The sequence below is a fragment of the Haliotis asinina genome, chromosome 4 (assembly GCF_037392515.1).
Source record: "Haliotis asinina isolate JCU_RB_2024 chromosome 4, JCU_Hal_asi_v2, whole genome shotgun sequence".
Lineage (NCBI taxonomy): Eukaryota > Metazoa > Mollusca > Gastropoda > Lepetellida > Haliotidae > Haliotis > Haliotis asinina.
Window position 1 is genome coordinate 2,829,199 of NC_090283.1, and position 22,594 is coordinate 2,851,792.

The window sequence follows — 22,594 nt, forward strand, 5'->3', positions numbered from 1 at the left end:
TGGGTTTATGTATTTATATCATTTTTGATATTTACAGTACATACCGTCAAAGATATAAGAAAACCTTGAATAAATGACAATAAACATCTCCTCAATGGCTGACTTGGTAAGATGAGAGCGTCTGCATGTCAGTGATTTTCAGAATGAGGAGGGAATCTAGACGCTTGGCTGTTTGATTACACGATGTCATTTAGGAAGTGGTCAAATGCAACATATGTCATATTTGGGATCTCACTTCCTCAGTAAAGTACAAATTCTAGTACTTTTTTGGTTGAGTCCCATCCGGGATTCGAACCCGCACCCTCAGAGTCAGGCACCAGCACACAAATTCAGCCGCCTAACCCGCTCAGCCACCGCGACTTCCACAAAAATGAAAGTCGGACAACTAGTAGTCTAGAGTGCGTACTTTGTGTACCCCTCTGATAAGTGTGACTTGGCTCGGCTCCCACGGCCGAACGCTATGACTACACGATGACATGATGAGATCCTAAATATGACATTTGACCTAAACACGGTGTTAACACCCACGTGCATTGGGAAATATGCAAAACCAAGCAGGGGCAATGAATGAAAACGCGTTTTTTCACCACTGTAAGTAGCACAGTTTCATACCTGTGGAAGAGAAAACACGGAAACCTGTCCACACAGCGACACTGTACGTCATGGTTATTGTATGTCTATGTGTTACTTCGGTAAATCACGTGAGTTATCATCTGCTGATTCCGAATGTCAATATAGCTGCAAAATGTAAATCATCTTAAGACATCACGGGAACCTATAGAACTGTCTAGATATGACATAAACATATCTAAACATATAGCCCACCACTGTCCACTCAAACCCCAGTGCGAGCGCGCGCGCGCACGCACGCACGCACACACACACGGAGTGTCAACAGGCATCCCACAGTACAACGTCACGCGAAAACAGAAGGCACCGGGTAATCTGACAGACAGCTGTACATGAATTGAAAGTATGTACGAATTGCAAAAATGTACATGCTACCTTGCAACGCACTTTCATTTAATGACACAATAATGTGATAATGGTCCATTTACATTGTGCATTTATCCATGCACATTAAATGCTCAAAGCGTTGAGATTGTACCCGTTTTAAACGAATACAGAACACCCCCTGTGAAGAATACGACCGATCGTCTGTCAGGCGCTCAAATTTCAAATCATCCTACCATCGTATGGTACCAGGTACCCAGTTTACTGCTGGGTGGGCAGATGCAATTTTCAAAAAACTCTCTTGCCTAAAGTGAGACAATGAGCACCAAATCTGCTTCGTGGAGGGGCAGGACTGAAGTCATAGAGACTCACAAGCGACAAACTGCCGAACACGGCCACCCATCAAAGGACTATTCGGGCTCAACCCTGTTTAATTTCATCTTCTTGTGGAATGAGCTTTTAGACCAGACCAGACATTATGACATACTCAATAAATTCGAAAAATGTTACGATGTTGAATGCTTTTCGGTTAGTAAAAATAGTCATGGGCTTGTATTTCTTGCATCTGTACAATTCGGCGTTATACAGTAGATTCAAACAGATACGTACTTGTATTTCTTGTATCTGTACAATTCGGCGTTGTACGGTAGATTCAAGCCGTCCTGTGCTCGTGTTACTGGTATCTGAACAATTCGGTGTTATATGGTAGATAAAAACAGGTTTGTATTTGTGTTCCTTGTATCTGTACAATTCGTCCTTATACAGTAGATACAAACAGTCCTGTGGTTGTATTCCTTGTACATGTACAATTTGTCGTTATATATTTATGATACAATCATGTGATTGCATTGTTTGGATGTGTACAATGAGTCGTTTTGTAGTAGATACAACCTTGTGATTGTATTGTTTGGATGTGTACAATTAGTCGTTTTATAGTAGATACAACCTTGTGATTGTATTGGTTGTGTATTCCTTGTCTGTATAATTCGTCGTCATATAGTAGACACAGACATTTTGTCAATGTATTCCTTGTCTGTATAATTCGTCGTCATATAGTAGACACAGACATTTTGTCAATGTATTCCTTGTCTGTATAATTCGTCGTCATATAGTAGACACAGACATTTTGTCATTGTATTCCTTGTCTGTATAATTCGTCGTTATACTGAAGAGTGTTGGTAACATTAGGAAATTAAATCACGTAAGGATCTGATGGCAAATACGCAGTGCTACAAACCCGATTTACAGAGGACGCTCGTCACTGAGAATCACACAGGAAGATAACAAAGTGACACTAGTTTCACCATGGATCCTGAAGGTTTCAAAACCACAATGCAGTTTCATGTTGATTCAGTTACACATAAATAGACAGAGAGACAGCCAGATTGACAGCAGATATGTAGATTTAGATCAAAAGACAGACAAATAGAAAGACAGAAATAGATATATACACAGAGATAGATAGACAGACAGACAGACAGACAGACAGACAGACAGACATATAGATAGATAGATAGATAGATAGATAGATAGATAGATAGATATTACTCAAGGGACAGTCGGCTAACTATATCACCGAGCAGTCGTTTTGATCGTCAACTGGTGAAATATAGCTGATAACCATCTTCGCATCAAGGACAACACCTCTCTGCAGGTGTGTGTAATCCTTGGACGTCCTCTTAGAAGTTCCCGTTGTGTCATCGCCATCCACGACCTCATCATCATCTCCACCTGGGTAGCAGTCTTCTAACACAAGCATTTCAGTGTCGCCATCTGCATCGGGGACATCTTTGTTGTAGGGAGAACACTGGAGGTCTATGTCCTCATCTCTGATCTCCCAGTACAGCTCTAATTCCTGGTAACCCGCAGAAGGAGTGGCCCGTCGCCTGGGAGTATCACCCGGTGTCCCTTCGCGCAGGTGTTGTCTGTTGTGACACAGAAAGGAAGAAATTCAGTGGCAATATTTAGCTATTGAAATCGGTTACACGAAGTCATATTGGTTTCATCTCTTGGTAAGTGAGGTGAACACATAGTAAAGTGTCGAAAACATCGTCGTAAACTTTGAGAGAATTATTGTCGCCATTGCCATTTTCCACAAATTGTATTACCCGACTGCACGAGATATTTTACATTATTTACAATGAACCTTATCCAGGAGAACTAAGATAGGTGAGAACACTGCATGAGTGAGTATGGCTAGGCGGTATGTAGCTATATTTCAGCAATATCACGGCGGGGGATACCAGAAATGGTCATCACACATTGTGCGCATGTAGGGACGTTAGCCTGCCGCACCAGGCCACACTACAAGACATGTAACAGGTACGTCCTGGCAAGCGATCCTACTGACCGTGTATGGAACCTGCGTCTGTAGTACCGCAGACCGAAACATGAACTTGCCACCAGGATGACAACAACAACCAGCACAGTCAGCGTCACAGCGACTGTAGGGGGTCCACCAGCTGCAGTACTTGAGGTGCCTGGCAAATTATATTAAAACTACATAATAGTACGTCATGATAAACAGTTGTCAGTTTGACTCCTTGGTCGTAAAAATCTACGAGCTGGTTGCTGCAAACAGTTCATGGTGTTTGATTATTACATTTCTACCTATTGCAACCATCACCTGTACATTCCAACATTGCACGATGGTCAGTCTGGTATGGCAATCGCTCGAAGTTTACCTGTCATTACCTGTCATTACCTATCATTACCCGTCATTACCTATCGACGCCCTTTTAAAAAAAACCCCAAACATTCGGTTTGATATGGCATATGTTATAACAATATCTTCCTCTTTTTTATGTAAACTACACTCCGCTGTTTTCATGGTATCATATCCTGACTTCCTGTTCCTGATTTCAATTGGACAGCTTGTATCCGCTACTTATATTATAGCGCGGATCGATATCGATACATATGTGATTGTACACACTGTTGATCACAAATATAATGACCAAGCATTGTCATCTCCCTTTATCTCGAACCTCAAGCTCCAGACACAAAGCACTTACACCGATATAATCCATTATGTTTGATATATTAGTTTACGTCATTATACGAGATTTAGGTGGTTTTACGTACAGCTGAGACCTATCAATGGATATTGATAGGAACGACTTGCCATCTAACCACGTACAGATTAGGGACAACTTGCACAAGGCAATCTTAGCGCTATAACTACTTTAAGCCTCTGCTTGGTGAGTGTGGTTCCAGATCCTGTCATACATCAAGGAGGCGTATCACTATCAGGTGTATCACGTTTTACACTTACTTGCGTTGAAGGATCGTGCCAGTTCTTCTGGTACAGTAGCGTTACTGGTACAGTTGACAGTTAGCTGACATCCGTCATCTGAAGGAGACGTACAGGTAAGATTACAGTGTTCCCCAAGATGGCCGCTGCGACACCCGTGTAGACACACGCCTGTAGTTTGATGGCACGCATGATGGAGGCAATTCTCAGGGCATGTCCTACAGTCTGATCCCCACCGACCACCCACACATCCTTCTATACAGTCGCCACTGTTGCTACAACGTCGTTGTCTACAGTCAGGGTTACACGGAGACGAACACTGGGAGCCATACCACCCATCTACACAACCATGTGTACAGTCTCCACTCTGGTTGTGGCACTCTGGTGTACAGTTGCCCATGACCACAGCATCTCCCCGACAATCTTCAGCTGTGTGGGAGGTATTAGGTGGTCGACAACGCTTACTACAAATCTGGGTACAGAAAGGTCCATAGAAACCTGCTACACAGCCATTGGTGCACCCATCCTTACATGAACCTACGCAATTCTCACACGAGTGTTCACACTCATCACCAAAGTACGATGGATGACATTCCTCGCATTTTCCAGTCTTCCTGTTGCAAACTCTGCATTTGTCAGAACAGTTCTTACACTCCAGCCCGTAGAAAGAGTGCTTACATCCATCATGGCATTTTCTGCCATTGTGACAATATTCCCCGTCACACCCTCCCGGACAAGGTGTACAGGGTACGGTGTGAGTGTCGCAAGGTCGGATACAATTAGAACCCTGGTACCCTGGCTCACAGCCTTCAGTGCATCTTCCAATACCTCGGCGGGGAATCAACTGACACGTGCTGTTCCTACAGTGACTGCTACACACAGATCTACACTGGTCACCGAAGTATCCTGCATAACACTGTGTCAGACACCTGGTGGTCTTGTCATCACAGTCGGAACACTGCTGGTTGCCCCTACAACGAGCACCTGTCAATTGTAACAGCTACATATAAACACAAAACCCTAAACCCGCTTTGCCTGTGCCATCAATAACTAAAAGATGCATACATGTGACTAAACGGATAATATTTTGTAAGATCCTTGTAGTCTAGTAGCTTGTTTAAAAAGATAACATTTCGACATTTCGATGTATATAGACACATAGCTCTATATATTTTTTCTAGGAATAGTAAGATGGATGTAAAGTGTAAGTACAATATATGGGTTGTGCCAATAAGTTGAAGATCAGTAACGTATATTCCCCGAACCAAAACCCCCGATTAAATTCAAACTATTACAGAATACTTAAAATTTTCTACAAGACAAACAACAAACCAGAAAGGAGACGCTGGGACGCATGTAACATAGGACTTTGGAGGGTAAACATTATGTTTCTGTTTTCAACGAAAACCATGTTATTCAGATTTGACTTTTTACAACATTTTCGTCTCCGTGGGCTGTCTGTTATTAGGCGAACACCTGGTGTCATCCCCATGACTTGCAGTGATTCCTTCATATCGTAGTAAGCGCCACTTAGAGTGTGACGAGTCTATGGAGCTGTTCTCTGTCTCTGTTTTCTATCTATGACATGACTATGTGGCACCTCCATGCATCACTGCTTCACATTATGCATATTATATAGTCAGAGTATTAGTTAGTGCTTGTATTATATGTTTTCAAGACTGTAAACTTAACAGCCACAAAGTTGCCTGTACATTATTGAACATAAATAATCAGTCAAAACCCGTTTGGCTTTCTGTGTAGTAAATCATGATACCTTACCAAGCGTGATGTTGGCTAGACCAAATAACAGTAAACCCATCACAACCGTCATGGTATATCTGGAAATAAATGAACGAATTGATTACTGACACCAAACACAAAGTCTGTCGATCACACACATTGGACACAGCGGCTACTGGTGCTGTGCACAGGCGCTATTGGTACTGGGCACAGGCGTTGTTGTTACTGGACACAGGTGCTATTGATACTGGACACATGCGCTACTGATACTGGACACATGCACTACTGGCTACTGACACTAAACACAGACACTATTGGTCACACACATGGGACACGGTGGCTACTGGGGAGAGGCGCTACTGAGCTAGTTCGTGTATTCTTCATGACGTGGAATGTGAATTTGAAAAATATCGAAAACAACAATATTCCACATCAAAGAGCCAACAATGTACAAGTTTACGAGAAATATTGTATGCAAATAAATTATTCTAGACTTTCACTGATTATCATATAGAAGGAATATGTACTGAAATACTCCTTGTGACCTGACTGATGACTTTGTCATCACTTCCTGTGTTTGGTCCAGGAGTTATCCGTTCATCAATATGAACAAGACAAATTAAGGAAACAGTTCTTTAAGACAATGTTTGTGTATAACAATCACAAATGAGTAAAGAGTGCAGTATGTTTCATATTCCCTCCCTCCTTTAGCAGCGACCACAAACACTTACCTGTGAATGGAAACCCAGCGATTACAGGTGATTTTCGACATACTGATTTTCTGTGAGATGTTACAAACACACACTGCCCTAGTGTCCACTACATCGTGGACAGGACATATTTCTTATCGGCTAAACTTATTTCTCTTTCTATTTCCTACCTGCGACCAGTCGTATACCCATTCGGGGCACTAAGGAAGACAAGGCCTCCGGGGAACCTGGATATGTATCGGCTCCTGCCACGAGATGTGGAGAGCTGGAAATTATTTAACCATTCACATTAGTGGACTGTTTTATTTGCAAGTATGTCATAGGTCACACTTGTAATCCGTGATGACAAGTATGAAAACTGATTTTAAACCTAAACGGAAAAACTGAATACGTCTTCCATTGCATTTCAGAAACTATTCACCACAGTGCAGAAGAATAGTGTATATTGGACTGTAAACAAGCATACATGACAAATTGACCTCACATGCAGTATTACACTAGCTGGGAATTATGTAGATGCAGATACATTTAATTGTATAGGGCACAACCGCGTGCTTTGAATTATTCACGTGTGTAATATATATAAACTATATCGTTTTGATATTCGAAGCTATTAAAAGATCATCTGGAAAACAATTAATTAGACCCGCGATTAGACACTCGGTATATATATAGTGTATATATCGCGGGTCAAATTAATTGTTTTCCTGATGATCTTGCAGGCTTCCTTTGAATATTTTACAACCAGGACAACCAGGACGGGCATAAGGATTAAGGTATACTCTACATATCTCGAAGTACCTTAATCCTTATGCCCGTCCTGGGTGTTATGTTGTATCATCGCAAATAGTATTCATACATTCTTCAACAAGGGGACGGGTCTTACAAGGTTAGGTTACAGAAAAGGACGAGGAGTGACGAATGCAAGAGAAGAATTCCAAGTTTGTGAGCATTTTACACCATGAAGCCATCATTCCATTTAGAAAGTGATTAAATGCAACATGTTATAGTCTTGGAGTAAAGTACACACTGTAGTACTTTGGGGACTGAATCCCTTCTAAGCTTCGAATCAATACAGTAGATATATGGCACGATTTTTGCTGGAAATGCTATCAGTGCCATGATTTGTGGAAATTGCTCCCTTTTCGATCCATTTTCATTTCTTCAAGATGAAACATCTTGAGCAAAATGGTGAGCTTGATGTTGAAGAAAGGCAAACTTCCGGATATAGATGCCACGGTCAATATGAATGCCCAGGGCCTTGCAGCGATTGTAAATCATGGAACTGGGAAAGGCAGATTGATACGAGACAATGAAAATCCCAGCATAACCCTTATATGTGTGGGCAAAATGTGAAAGGCTGAAACTTTGTAAAATAAAGCCATGAACAGAAAGGGTTTAATGCATCATTCCCTGTTGCCATGCAAATGTTTAGGAGAATGGGGAACGAGATACTCAGTCTCCTTTTCATATTGTTCCAACAACTGTCACATCAGGTCCAGCAAGACACATGGGTTCTCAGTCCTTGCACGCATGATATTGTTTGGGCAATGACAAACGTGGGCCGATGTTTACCACAGGAATGACTCTAACAGTCGATGCAAGATGCACGATGTGCAGAAGAGTTGGTTTCTTTGCAACGTTGAGAAAGGTAGCGATAATCCTGATTTGAGCCCACCTTCGGTTTAAAATTTCTTTGGAATGAGGATCTGCACGTACATAATTTGTGCATTTTTTACATTTGAACTCTCCACAGACGTGCAGATTCAAAGTGCGTGAACGTTCTTTTTCAGCACTTTAGAACACTTAGGACATTTTTCAGCATTTTAAAACACCGAGGATATTTTTCAGCACTTTAAAACAGTGAAGATATTTTTTCAGCACTTTAAAACACTGAGTACATTTCTCAGCACTTTAAAAGATCTGAGGACATTTTTCAGCACTTTAAAACACTGAGTACATTTCTCAGCACTTTAAAACACTGAAGATTTTTTTCAGCACTTTAAAACACTGAGGACAATAAGTTCGGGAGCTGTCGAACAGGAAAACTCATAATATCAAGAAGAAAGATTGCACTTTTATTACACTCTGAAGGTGGGATTAAAGGTATACAATTACAGGTCCCGTTTCTTCCTCTATGTCCAAGGAACTGTCTTGACAGATGCCTGCTTCAACTTCTCCTACTCTGGTATCTCCTCTTGTTGCCTCGGGACGTTCTTTTCCCCTGAAACCGTTCCAGCAGGAACACTTGCACGATCAGCATGCTACAATTGTATACATGATTTTACATTTATTCCATGGTGTTTTCATTACTGTTCTTGACAGCAACCCATCTTGTCTCTACACATGAAAAACATTAGCTGCCAAAAAACTATGTCAGACAGTATAAATGTGGTGTAGGTACTGGCAGTGATAGAAACCTACCTGATTCTGGACAGACCTCTACGATAGCAGCAGCATCCTACGTGTTTGTGGACAACCCTCTACGGGAGCAGCAACAACTTACCTGTTTGTGGACAGCCCTCTACGGTAGCAACAAGAACCACACAGACCTGCCGTCAGGATACAGATGACAGCCAGCACTATATACTTCACTGTCTCCATGTTGATAAGTGGGACATCTGAAAGTAATGAGCACAATTATATGACTTTTCCTATCTGAAGGAGTTAATTGTGTATACCTCAGAAGCCTATTCACACAATACCCGAGTGTATCTCATTTCTTATGTTAGCGTTTGTGTTTCATGTCTCCAACAGTGGGCATATGAATAAATGTACTGTGTTTTCCATTTGTGGGGGGAAGTACATACTCCGTACTACCAGTCCATAACTGCGTTCGGTTTTTGGTGCTTGATATGAAACTTTGTAAGAACTTCCTTCACGCTTTAAACACTATGGAATTCTCTATCAACACAATGCAATTTCAAAATGAACTTCGATTATGTAAGGTATCACAGCTAACCCATGAAAATAAAAAATGAAAGGCAGTCCGTGAGACCTTTGAGTATTACTTACTTGTGCCACAAGACCCGGGAGGACAGTCAGGTGATGAGGCGTTGTGAGTGCAGTTGTATTTACACATGGTGATGTTGTGTTCACTGGGTTTTGTAAGAACCCCACCAAGACATACAGTACTACATCCATTACAGGACAGTCCACAACCAGATGTACTATTGTTACAACCACTACAACAAGAGGCGTTGGGTGAGACACAGGTGAGGTTGACGCATTGCTCCAAGCAGCCTTCACAAGGAGACATATGGTGTTCACATTCGACAGCACACGCCCCTGTCTGGTGACATCTCAGGTGTTGACAGTTAGAGCTGCATCGCCACCGGGAACACTTGGGGCCATACCAGCCATCAACACAACCGTGGACACACTCGCCACTCTGGCTGTGGCACTTAGGCAGGCATGAATCTCCATCTGGGCATTGTCCATCAGTGGTCAGGGAGGGCTTACGTCGACAGGTGGCACTGCATGCTTCAGTACAGCCGTCTCCATAGAAACCGTGTCTGCATCCCTGTGTACAGCCTCTCTCACATCCTCCCACACAGTTCTTGCATGAGTGTCCACACTCTACTCCTGAATATGCAGGGTGGCACTCCTCACAGGTGCCTGTGATCCTGTTGCAGGATTTACATCTGCTGGAACATGCCTTGCATCCTGCTCCGTAGTAGGAGTCTCTGCAACCAGAGAAACACGCTCCAGACACCTGACAATATTCCCCATCACATCCACCTGTACATCTGGTACAGCCTGTGTGGTGAGTGTCACATGGTCTCTGGCAGGTGAGTCCCTGGAATCCAGGTATACAACCATCAGTACATCTCTCAATACCTTTGTCAGGAAGCAGCTCACATGTGTGGTACCTGCACGTTTTGCTGCAAACCTCCTGGCAGGTTAGGCCGAAATATCCTCTGTGGCACTTTGTCTTGCATCGACCCGTCTGTTCATCACACTCAGAACAATGATGACTGTCGGGACATTTGGCACCTGTAAATGTGAATGTTGTTATTTGGCAGTGTTATTTATTGTGTAAAATGTTCCAAGTGGACTACATTGTACGTTTGACATTTAGTTAAGGTACTGTGGCGTGCTGTATGTAGACAGTTTTGGACGGGACTTCAGTGTACGGCAAGTCTGTGTGACTTTCACATGGTGTTGGAGGGTCTTTTGGATTCCGTATCCTAGGTATGAAAGGGCAGCTTACTTTCCCCTCATCTCACATGTAGTTCGGTTTATTATTACTAATTTTTGTTTATTGTCAGTTTGAACTCCAGGGTTTATTCATGAGCAATACAGATAGTGAATTTCTGTTATCAGTCTAAGGGAGATAACCCCTCGTACATTTATAGACATGTCATATTAGAGTTAACTCTCCTGTATTTTATGTAACTGGAATTCCACAAAGCAAAGAACAAGTATATCCAACATCAGGCATGAGATAGTAATTAGAGGATCGCCAAGTGTTTAAAATCCACTACTAGACTCAGTATCATAGATCCGGGGTGAAAGAAAAAGAGAAGAAAGAATATGATTGATCCGGGGTGGGAGAAAAAGAGAGGAAAGTCGACTCTAGAAATGAATGACAAGCATATGGAAAAACTTGTTTTGCGATGTTATGACCATGAAAACTTTAATTAGAGCAACATAATTTACACTGAGTAAAGTTCAGTCTAGGTGGATTCTAATAATGTTAAGATGTTGTCAACAGTTGATTTTCGACTGGCGTATTACAGACCGAAATACAATCCCATGTTTCATGTGTAGGTGGAGCGTCGTGACTGGGACCGACTCCTTTGTCCGTGTTTGAGCGAATTTTGATGATTGAATGTTATACAGATATTCTTGAGAAATTTCTTCTTCCAAATGCAGAAGTCTTTCATGGGAGTGGCTGGGTTTTGCAACAAGACAATGACCCAAAACACGCAGCAAAGCATTCTAAACAGCCGTTTTCCAAGAGAAAACTGTGACTTTGCTTTCATTTCCCAGCTACAGTCGTGGTCTGAATCCAAATGAGAACATCTGGGAGATAATGAAGGAGAGTGTTAACCATAAGGGTCTCACCACACGTCAAAACATGGTGAGACAGGTAGTGAGATATTGGGACAGTATCACCATGGAGCTCTAATCTCTCTCATAAGGAGCATGTCTACTCGCATTAAACTGTGCATGGATCTGATAAAATACCAATTTTGTAACTGCAGAAATACACATTGTATGTATAGAATGCTTATTAATTTCTGATTTTCAGTCATTATTTGATTTTTAGAAATGGTCTTGGGACTCTCGGATTATGAACGGATCAAGTTACACCGCATGCTCAACCCATGCTCGTTGGGAAACGTGTCCATTGCTGTAGTGGGGTGAATGTTACCATCTATGTCTTTATTGCAATAATCACGGTCTTGATATAATGACTTTTAATTTGAATACTCATTTTATAATACTTTAAGTTATATTATTTTGATATTTTATTTTGTACATTTCCTACCCACGCCGAAGACCCGGGTTTGATTCCCTTCATGCATAAAGTGAGTGGAGCCGATTCATGGTGTCCCCCGTCATGATGTTGCTGGAATATTGCTAAAAGAGGCATAAACCATTCTCTCTCACTCACCCCTCATCAGTGACACACGACAGCTAATAGGTTTGTCCACAATTCAACAGGACTTGCCACAAATGATTGCACGACGTTGACTTGAAACAGTTTCATAATGTCCGGCTTTGATACACCCTCTCACTATTTCTGCACAGCCACTTTGCTACCTCTGCAGTAATTTGTATTGACTTGATAACCATATTATTGTAAGCTGGTTTCACGGCATGCTAATCGTTTAGAAATTTATTCCCGGTGGACTTTTATCGCAAACCGCAACAATACGTTATTTCGTAGATATGCCTTTTGCTGCAGACGTTAGTTCAAATAAAGCAACATACAGACTCCACTGATGGGAACTAGTACAGTAAAAAGCAGCTTAATCCCATAAACACATACAATTCCCAACAAACGTGTAAATTCTTGACAAGGCAGAAGACGATAGTGCTGATGAGTGACGTCTCATCTGTGTGTTTTGATTTCATCGGGAACATTTGGTTTTGCCAACTCTGACAACCTACATCTTAGCAATAGCAACGTAGATTAAACCACTTACACGTGCATAGAAACAGGAACAACTGCGACATTTAACACATGAAAATGATGGCTTCATGCAAACAAACCCCACAGGTGATGTTTCTTTCTTTGTTACCGGAGAAATAGCACTGTCAACTGACACCATTGCGTTAAGCCAATGTAATTATAGTGGAACGCGGGGCATATGCCATATGCCAAAACTAACACACAGTATACACAGTATACAGAGTACACAGAGTATACGCAATATACACATGTAGCTCGTCTGCTTACCTTGGATGATGATAACTATGCATGCGGCTACAATCCCAAGTAGCCACATTTTCATCAATGAGAACAAGACAGCCGAGGAAAGCCCAGTTAGGCTATTTGATAATAAAGGGTTGCATGTACAAGTGTGATAGATGCAACTGCGGTTTGTAATACATTTGCAAATGCTTTTACATAACATTGGATCTAATGACCAGCATCCGTGATGTGAAACCCGTCAATACTCAGTTCAGAACACAATACCGTTCAGATTAGAGGTTTTGCTTTCTTTTTCCGGATAAAATCGTGCTTGTAAGAAATATTAATAGATTTCAGTAGGAATCGAATGTAAAACAACAACACTGAATACATTTCCTGTGCATTGTACATAATAGGAACAGATCTGTTGATTGCCTTTATACGCGTTGTTCTGTTTTGAAGTTACAGGACTCCAGAGAGAAGTATGGAGGCAGGTATAAGTTATAATGTCATCAATGAGGTATATGGCGTGGATCACCATGACATCTGTAGCAAGGATCCACACCGACACACCGAGGATTTGTCTGTGTGTTTCCTCCTTTTAAGACATTGAAGGAATTAAAACCAACTAAAACCAAGCAAAGTTTGAGAGGAATCCGTGTTAAAATGGACACAGTAACATGCATGTACCATGACAATACGTAATGTGATAGTAGACATTTTGGTATAGGAATGAGTGAGTGAGTGTAACGCCGGTTTCACCAGTGTTAAAGGGGTTGTGGGCTTCAAGTGTTGAACATATGAGCACGGATATTGTGATATCTAAACGGTACGTGGTGGGGTTCGAACTAGCATTTATTGGTTTCAGATCATTTGTACAGAGCAAACTGGTCAACCCGTGCCCACCAAGGTGTTTGGATGTTACCGCTATATACGGTAAACAGATGGAATCAGGACACCAATAGTCTACACTATAGACAGTCTTACGTTTACACACCTTCCTTGATGTCTTGGTATCATCTGACTGCTTCTTGTTAATCCCTGCACATGTAACTTTGTTAATATCTGTATGTGTGAATATGTTTACAGGTACACTTTCCTAACCTCAGTATATGTAAATTGCTTGACAAAATGTAGATATCGTAATAAACTTAGCTCTGAGATGAAACGGTAATCCCCTGCTGACTGCAGGCAAACTGGGGTACACCGTAAAGGTGTCCCTCAAATGATCCAAGATGTTTTTCATTGTTGCAAAAACATAATCTTAATTCAATTCAAGATGAAATACATTCCTTACATTATCGTAAAAAATCTGCCACAGTCTTTGTAAGCATTTCGTGTCTCCATATCTGTTTTTGAGCGTATCTTTTTTATTACACGTGATTGTGGCTGCTGTTTGTATTTATTTTTAAAATGAAGCTAAGCATTCCTGTAATATCATACATTTATATCCAGTTGATTTGTCGTTACATCACTAACTTGTAATCATGGTAAAAGTACAACATTCAAAGTACATAAAATATTGAGATTGTCCGTGATGAATATGTAGTGATATCAGTATGAGATCGCCATCGCCATGGTGTTTGATGAATTTATAAATATAAAACACAGTGCTGACAACAGAGCCAGATGGCGTTACCTGTGAGTGTATCTGCACATACATGGTCTTGTCGCTTTATAACTGAAATATTATCAAACAATTGGAAGCCTAAAAACATATCAAGTTTCAGTGAACTATTCTTTTAGCTGGACAATGATATAGCAGATGATGGCATTGTTCATAAACACAGATGGCGCATCCTCAGATGTGATGGATGCTTAGATACGGTACGTCATCGATAACCTGAAGCCTGACATGAAGATGTTTTAAGCCAAATCATTCCATGGCCAGGAACCATTAGCAAAGTCATGAGAGTATATAAGTAATGGGAGTATACAACATCTATCAGAATCACAAGGCTTGAGCCGATTAAGTCAAGTGGAGAATAGAGACAGAGAGTGGCACCCTTCATCATTTGTCCAACAGAACGGTCCAAAATCGTCTAAAATCGACCGGGTACACTCGGACGACCCATCGTCGATTGTTATCCACAGACCACAAATCAATTATTATGACAGTAAAATTGTTTTTGGGTGCGCACCACCAGCTTATAAAGTGAGGCATTTTCAATTCAAACTTTCTGTTGATTGTTCTGTCGTCGAATGGAACAACGTCTGCAAGCCCTCATATCGCCACTAAGTAGACAAAGTTTTCTGTCCTCTGTAAACTGTTGATAAAACTTTGAATCGGAATCGTCTGCAAACATGTCGTAACACTATTTGCAGACAGCCTGTCTTCCATTGCTTAATACAATCACATATTTGTTGTCAGTAGTAGTCTGTTTGGGACACGCTATTGTTATGGCTCCTTGTGTGGTGGCGAGTGGTCCTGTGCGTAGTGCTCAGGTCACCATCAGTTGAAGTTTTAAGCACCGTCGAGCTCGGACAGTCCTTGGATGGGTGACCGTTTGGCAGTTTGACTCCTGAGAGTTCTTAGGACTTCGGTCCTGCCCCACAACGAAGCACATGGGAAACATGTGGTCTCACCTTATTCAAGTGAGTTTGCTCAAATTTGCCTCTGTTCACCCGGTAGAAAATGGGTACCCGGTGAGACAGAGTCCTGTGACTATAACCCTCTACGGTTAATGATAATCAGATTTTGATTAGAGCAACTAGTCAGATGGATACCAGGCGCGCTATATAAGTGAATTATCATTACCCTTCAGGGTAACTGCCCAGAGCCTGATAATAAGGACAGATGTGGAAATCTTTCATGCTGTTATTATGCGTTGGTATCATTACGTTGTTCTAATGTTCTAACGTGATGAAAGCGTCTTCTACATGATCTACTGCCATTATATAACCTTGTCACCTTGACGATGTGTGCCCCACACTTAGAAAAATTGCACAATATTATTTCACTCGGGACCAGTCTTCCTGTGCTTCAGCTTTTCTGACACGTGAAGGGTCAATGTGATCAGAGGTTCAGTTTAGCTAAAATGTGATGGCTCGCTCGACCAAGGACATCACCACCTCATCAATAGCCCAAACCAGATCGATAAACCCCTGAATGTATTGAGGAAATATTTGTTTCAGCACAATCAACAAATATCCCGTTCTTTGTTTTCGACCCTGTTTTCAGTTTCACACCGTGTGACGGGTCAAGCACCAATCTGCATAGTAAACTGTTATCACATGCTGGAGAATGTTGGATACTGTATCACTTCTGTGTGATCTGTGTTTTAGTTTCAAATATTCATTACACCGATTTCTTTTTCCAATTATACTCACGTTTTCAATTAGCTCTCATACTTTCTCCAGGTGACAACAACAGTGTCGTTAGTAAAAGTGATTTAAACACAGAGTAAACCCGGGTTTAAACCCATAAGTGCTTCCTAACCGTCAACACACACGTCAATTTGATCTGAGGCACAGCGACTGTGGTTACCAGATGTTATAAACTAAAAACTACAATGCATGGTTTGACCAAAAGCAATCACCAATCAACCAAAAACCTTAAACGTATTGTTTTTCGTATGTAGAGTCTAATAATGCATGTCGCTCTCAGTACTCCGTCATTATGTTCTGGTGTCGTCTTCCTGACCTTGTTGAATATGGACGTTACGGTTTCCTTGTTTTAACTATTCAGAATAATACGTAATATATAATGTACATGACTTGGATTTTGTAATATATACAACGATTCTACATCATGTATTTACTGATCTTTAGGTTAACATTTCAATGATTGTGAAAAAAGTCAGATATCTCTATCTGCGAGCGAGTCTGTATGAATATGTTACTTTTTGCATGTAGTTTTGTTTGGAATTGAATATGAATGTTTGACTTGTGTTCTGCATCAGAGTATTTTAAATGTAAATTACAGATATGTAAATGTTTAATTCTGTGTAAAAATATCATTGAAATATTTTATCGCTATAGTTGTTTCCACTCTCAATAGCCACCCAAATAAATAGCATGGTTTAGGTTTTGGGACGATGAGACACCGGTCATATGATGTTGTCCTGTCCCTGACTTTGGCGCTGTGAGCATGACGTAAATTATCTCCCTTTCATCTCAAATCATTAATGATCTTAAGAGAGAGAGATATGTTGGTATTTGGCTTAATTTCACCCACTGTCTTCACTCTATATTTATCAATAATCATTTAGTTTCATTTAATTATATGACCAACTTATCACTTCTGGTAAATGTTTGAACTCACTCACTGTGTGTGTGCGTGTGCGTCTCTCTCTCTCTCTCTCTCTCTGTGTCTGAGTGTGTGTGTGCGTGTGTCTGTGTATGTCTGAGTGTGTGTCTGTGTGTGTGTGTGTGTCTGTCTGTGTGTGTATTTAATGCCTAAAAGTGTATTTAGAATGCATGTATTTTTCATGTTGATGAAAGTGACATTTGTCATAAGTGTGCCAGGTTCGAATAACGACTACTTTACATTAGGTGAGTGGACAGAGACAAGCAAAGTGTCAGTAACACTCGCATACTCTGAACAACAACCACCTATTATTGTCCTCGTCACAGGATCTTCAGTAACAGAGAAATAATTGTCTCGTTGTTAGCAGTCAAGCACATCCAGTACCATCAGTCTACATGACACACTTCCTGGACACATTGTCAGTCCTCACATTATGTAGTACATAGAAACAGTGGTATCTTGTCACAGTGTAGTATAATACATAAAAGCTCTCTGATGGTATTCCTTCTGTAAGTACAATTCCTAGTTATCTAGTAGATACAAACTGTCCTGTAACTGTTTTTCTTGTACATGTACAATTGTCGTTATACAACACGCATTGTTCACAGACAGATAGATTGATATCCCTGTATTCTGGTGCTCTATAACCTTAGTCAGGGGCAGTTGGGCAACTATATCACAGATGAGTTACTTCATCGTCAACGGGTGTATATAGGTGATAACCATCTTGGCATCAAGGACAACACTTCTCTCAAGGTGTGTTTAATCCTTGGACATCCTGGTAGACGTCCCCGTTGTGTCATTGTCATCCACGACCTCAATATCATCTTCTCCTGCGTAGCAATCAGCTAAGACAAGCATTTCAGTGCCGTCATCTACATCGGGGACGGCTTTGTTGTGGGGAGAACACCAGAGGTCTGTGTCCTCATCTCTGATCTCGCCCTTCGACTGTTTTGAGAAAGGAGGAGACTCAGTGAAGGAAGAGATTCAGTGACTATGTTTGGCTATATCAATAATAAGTTACACGAGGGTATGCATATGTCACCTCACGGGGAGAGAGGTAAACACATGGGAGCTTATCGTAATCAACATCAACTAATACAGAGTGAACGTCACCCTGGCCAGTGTAAACGAACTCTGTTATCCAACAGGGGACCTGTTCACAATAAATCTAAACTAGTAAAAGAATACATGTCAGGACACTTCAGGAGTGAGTTAGTGTGTTTCTGCCGTGCTTAGCAGCATCAATACAATACAATATCCCAGGAATATATCACAGCGATGGGAGACCGACGTCACACGTTGTACCCATATGGGAACTGGATGTCGGGTTTTCGGTCTGACGATCTAACACTTACCTGCCCCACCGGGCACACTCCAAGACATATAACACCGCTCGTCACGTGTCCATACTCACTTTCCGTGGAACCTGCGTCTGTAGTACCATGATCTATCCGACAAATGAAATATTTACAAATGTTAACATATCATACAAGTGCTATGCGGCATAACCAACTGCCAAAATCTTGCAATCGCCCCAAGTGTTACCTATTGACGTCATGATTGTATACCCTTATGAAAACTTTGGGCATAGTGAAGTATGTTATGTCCATACCTCCTTCGTGATGTAAACTACACTTCGCTCTATGTCCATGACCTCCTGACTTCCTAGTTTTGATTTCACCCAACCCGGTCGTATCCTCTATATATCATTCTGAGAATCGATTAGACATGTTCCTGTACGTATTGGTGTCACAATAATGCCAAAACATTGTTTTCTCCCTTTATCACGACGATTGTGCAATTACGACGATTGACTGGCGTATGAGTTTACGTCATTAGACGGGATTTAGGAGGTAATGCATACAGCTGCGTACTGTTCCTGTTACTGAACATCCATATGCTCAACTTGTCCATGTACTAATTAGATCTAGATAGAACCTAAGAAAGGCCACCCAGTAACTTCCGATTGGTCAGTCTGACTCGAGCTCGCGCCATTTACAAAAGAGGTAAACGTTTGTCACTTTATACACTTAATTGCGTTGAAGGATTGTGCAAGTTCTACTAGTACAGAAGAGTTACTGGTACAGTTGATAGTTAGCTGATATCCATCTTCTGAACAGGACGTACAGGTAAGGCTACAGTGTAAGGCCGCTGCTACATCCAAGAAGACACACGTCTGTAGTGGCATGACACGCATGATGGAGGCAATTCCCAGGGCATGACGTACAGTTTGATCCCCAGTGACCACCCTCACAACCATCTGTACAGTCGCTGCTGTCACTACCACGCCCTTGCTTACACCCAGTCTTATACGTAGACGAACACCAGGGACCATACCAGTCTTCTACACAGCCGCGTGTACAGTCTCCACTCTGGTTCTGCCACTCTGGCGTACAGTTGGACGTCAACGTCACAGCATCTCCCCGACACACTTCTGCTGTCTGGAAAGTGAGAGGTAGTCGACAACGCTTGCTACATACCCTGGTACAGAAAGGTCCATAGAAACCTGGTGCACAGCCATGGGGGCACCCATCCTTACATGAACCTACGCAGTTGTTACAAGTGTGTATTTTCTGTATATTGTGTTATTAACTAGGTACTAATTAATATTGCTGTAGTTGTAATTCGGTCACAATATTAAAGGATTCAGTGTTCGTTATTATCGGCCACGTTTCCTAAGGAAAATTAATTAAGCAGTACGCCTCTAAGGCAGTACTTGAGAGTTACCTCCCGTTAAATAAACAACTGTTGATTGTTTCGAGACCATTCTACCGTGTTGACGATGGCTGTATTACGAGTATGTATTTCCTGTATATTTTGTTATTAATTCAGTAATAATTATGATTGGGTCACGATGTTTAGTGTTTTGAATATTAAATATGATGGGTCACATTTCGTTTTAACAGCTGGTCAACACTTTTAACATTCTGTTTTTCCGGAATTTATCTGCTCCTAGTTTTCTACGTTCACTTCCGGGATACTGTTTCGAGTGCATTCTACAGTGTTGACGATAGTCGTGTGCGCCCGAATGTTCGGGAAATGACTTAGAAAATATGTGTAGAGGCTGGTTGCCGTGCAGAGGGTGACACTCACATTCATTCATAATTGCAGGATCTCTGCCACGCTTGAAAATCCTGTCAACACGTGAATCAACATTATCTGCTGCCGCACCGATCGTTTTGTTGACATTCTGCCATAGTTGATTCTCCCTCACACCAAGACTTTGGTGAGTTTGCTATATTGTATTTTGTGACCCACTGACTTAGATTTTGTCTCTTGAATTGTATCTAAACTCTTCATTGTTATATTGACTTGTGACTTTGTATAACTTGCTCTCGTAATATAATAATAACAGAATTTGAACGTAAACAACTTGTCTTTGTTCTGTTTTGCATGGTTTACAAGGGGATGTCTTAAATTGTTGTCACGGTAAATTCTTAACCGTAACGGCTGTATGTGCTGGAACATTCGAGTAATGACTGTTTATATATAAAGGCGAGTTGCCAGGTTGTGAGCGACAAACTGACACATTCACATCCATTTACTGGAGTTTACATTCCCAACGCTTTATCCGTCAACTCCTGAAACTGCTGTCAGACCGCTCGCTGTATTATAATCTGCAAGACTGTTCCTCTCTAACACTAAGCCTTTGGTGAGTTTGCTATACTATATATTTTGGGACCCATTGGCTTAGATTTTGTGGCCTTTGTGCTGTATTGGAAATCGATATTGTGACTTTGTATACATTGCTCTCGTTGCTAAATAATAATATCTGAATATTTTAAACTTGTCTTTGTTCTGTTTTGCTGGTTCACATGGGGGTTTCTTACATCGCTTACATTGTTTGTCAGTTTTTAACCTTAACACAATTCTCACACGAGTGTTCACACTCACCGCCAAATTATGGTGGATGACATTCCTCGCATGTTCCAGTCTTCCTGTTGCAAACTTTACATTTGTCAGAACAGTTCTTACACTCCAGCCCGTAGAAAAAAGTGCTTACATCCTTCAAGGCATTTTCTGCCATTGTGACAATATTCCCCGTCACACCCTCCCGGACAAGGTGTACAGGGTACGGTGTGACTGTCACAAGGTCGGATACAATTGGAGCCCTGGTACCCGGGCTCAAAGCCTTCAGTACATCTACCGATACCTCGGCGGGGAATCAACTCACACACACGTGTTGTTCCTACAGTGACTGCTACACACAGATCTACACTGGTCCCCAAAGTATCCTGCATAACACTGTGTCAGACACCTGGTGGTCTTGTCATCACAGTCGGAACACTGCTGGTTGCCCCTACAACGAGCACCTGTCAATAGTAACAGATACATATAGACACAAAACCCTAAACCCGCTTTGCCTGTGTTACAACAGACATCAATAACTAAAGGATGTATCCATGCGACTGAACTGATCATATTTTGTAAGATCCATGTAGTCTAGTAGCTTGTTTGAAAAAGATGACACTTCGACATTTCGATGTATATAGACAAATAGCTCTGTTTATTTTCCCTAGGAATAGTAAGATGGATATAAAGTGTAAGTACAATGTATGGTTTGTTCCAATAAGTTGAAGATCAGTAACGTATATTCCCCGAACTCAAACCCTGGATTAAATATAAACTATTGCAGAATACTTTTCTACAAGACAAGCAACAAACCAGAAAGGAGACACTGGGACGCATGTAACATAGGACTTTGGAGGGTAAACATTATGTTTCTGTTTTCAACGAAAACCATTTTATTCAGATTTGACTTTTGACAACATTTTCGTCTCTGTGGGCTGTTTGTTATCAGGAGAACACCTGGTGTCATCCTCATGACTTGCAGTGATCCCTTCATATCGTAATAAGCGCCACTTAGAATGTGACAAGTCTATGGAGTTGATCTCATCTATGTTTTCTATCTATGAGGTGACTATGTGGCACCTCCATGCATCACTGCTTCACATTATGCATATTATATAGTCACAGTATTAGGTAGTGCTTGTTTTATACGTTTTCAAACCTGTAAACGTAACAGCCGCAAAGTTGCCTGAACATTATTGAATAGAAATAATCAGTCAAAACTGTCATGGTATATCTGGAAGTGAATGAACGAATTGATTACTGACACCAAACACAAACTCTATCGATCACACACATGGGACACAGCGGCTACTGGTGCTGTGCGTAGGCGTTATTGGTACTGGGCACAGCTGTTGTAGTTACGGGACACAGGTGCTATTGATACTGGACACATGTGCTACTGATACTAGACACAGGCGCTATTGGTACTGGACACAGGCTCTACTGCCGACTGACACTAAACACAG

At 41.4% G+C, this 22,594-nt stretch overlaps 2 protein-coding genes across 2 annotated transcripts; both read right to left on the reverse strand.

Annotated features, from left to right (window-relative positions):
• On the reverse strand, nt 1-6,719 carry LOC137282144 (scavenger receptor class F member 2-like). The gene is made up of 5 exons (XM_067813872.1): nt 6,679-6,719; nt 5,987-6,045; nt 4,229-5,191; nt 3,305-3,434; nt 1-2,879 (listed from the first exon to the last, which is right to left on the reverse strand). Exons 1-5 carry the CDS (start codon nt 6,717-6,719, stop codon nt 2,522-2,524), a joined length of 1,551 nt encoding a protein of 516 aa, XP_067669973.1. The 3' UTR covers nt 1-2,521.
• A 2,108-nt stretch (nt 6,720-8,827) lies between these two features.
• Nucleotides 8,828-13,123, reverse strand: LOC137282145 (keratin-associated protein 5-5-like). The gene is made up of 4 exons (XM_067813873.1): nt 13,070-13,123; nt 9,673-10,653; nt 9,164-9,278; nt 8,828-8,921 (listed from the first exon to the last, which is right to left on the reverse strand). The coding sequence occupies exons 1-4, from the start codon at nt 13,116-13,118 to the stop codon at nt 8,828-8,830; spliced, it is 1,239 nt and encodes a 412-aa protein (XP_067669974.1). The 5' UTR covers nt 13,119-13,123.
• Between the last annotated feature and the right edge of the window lie 9,471 nt (nt 13,124-22,594).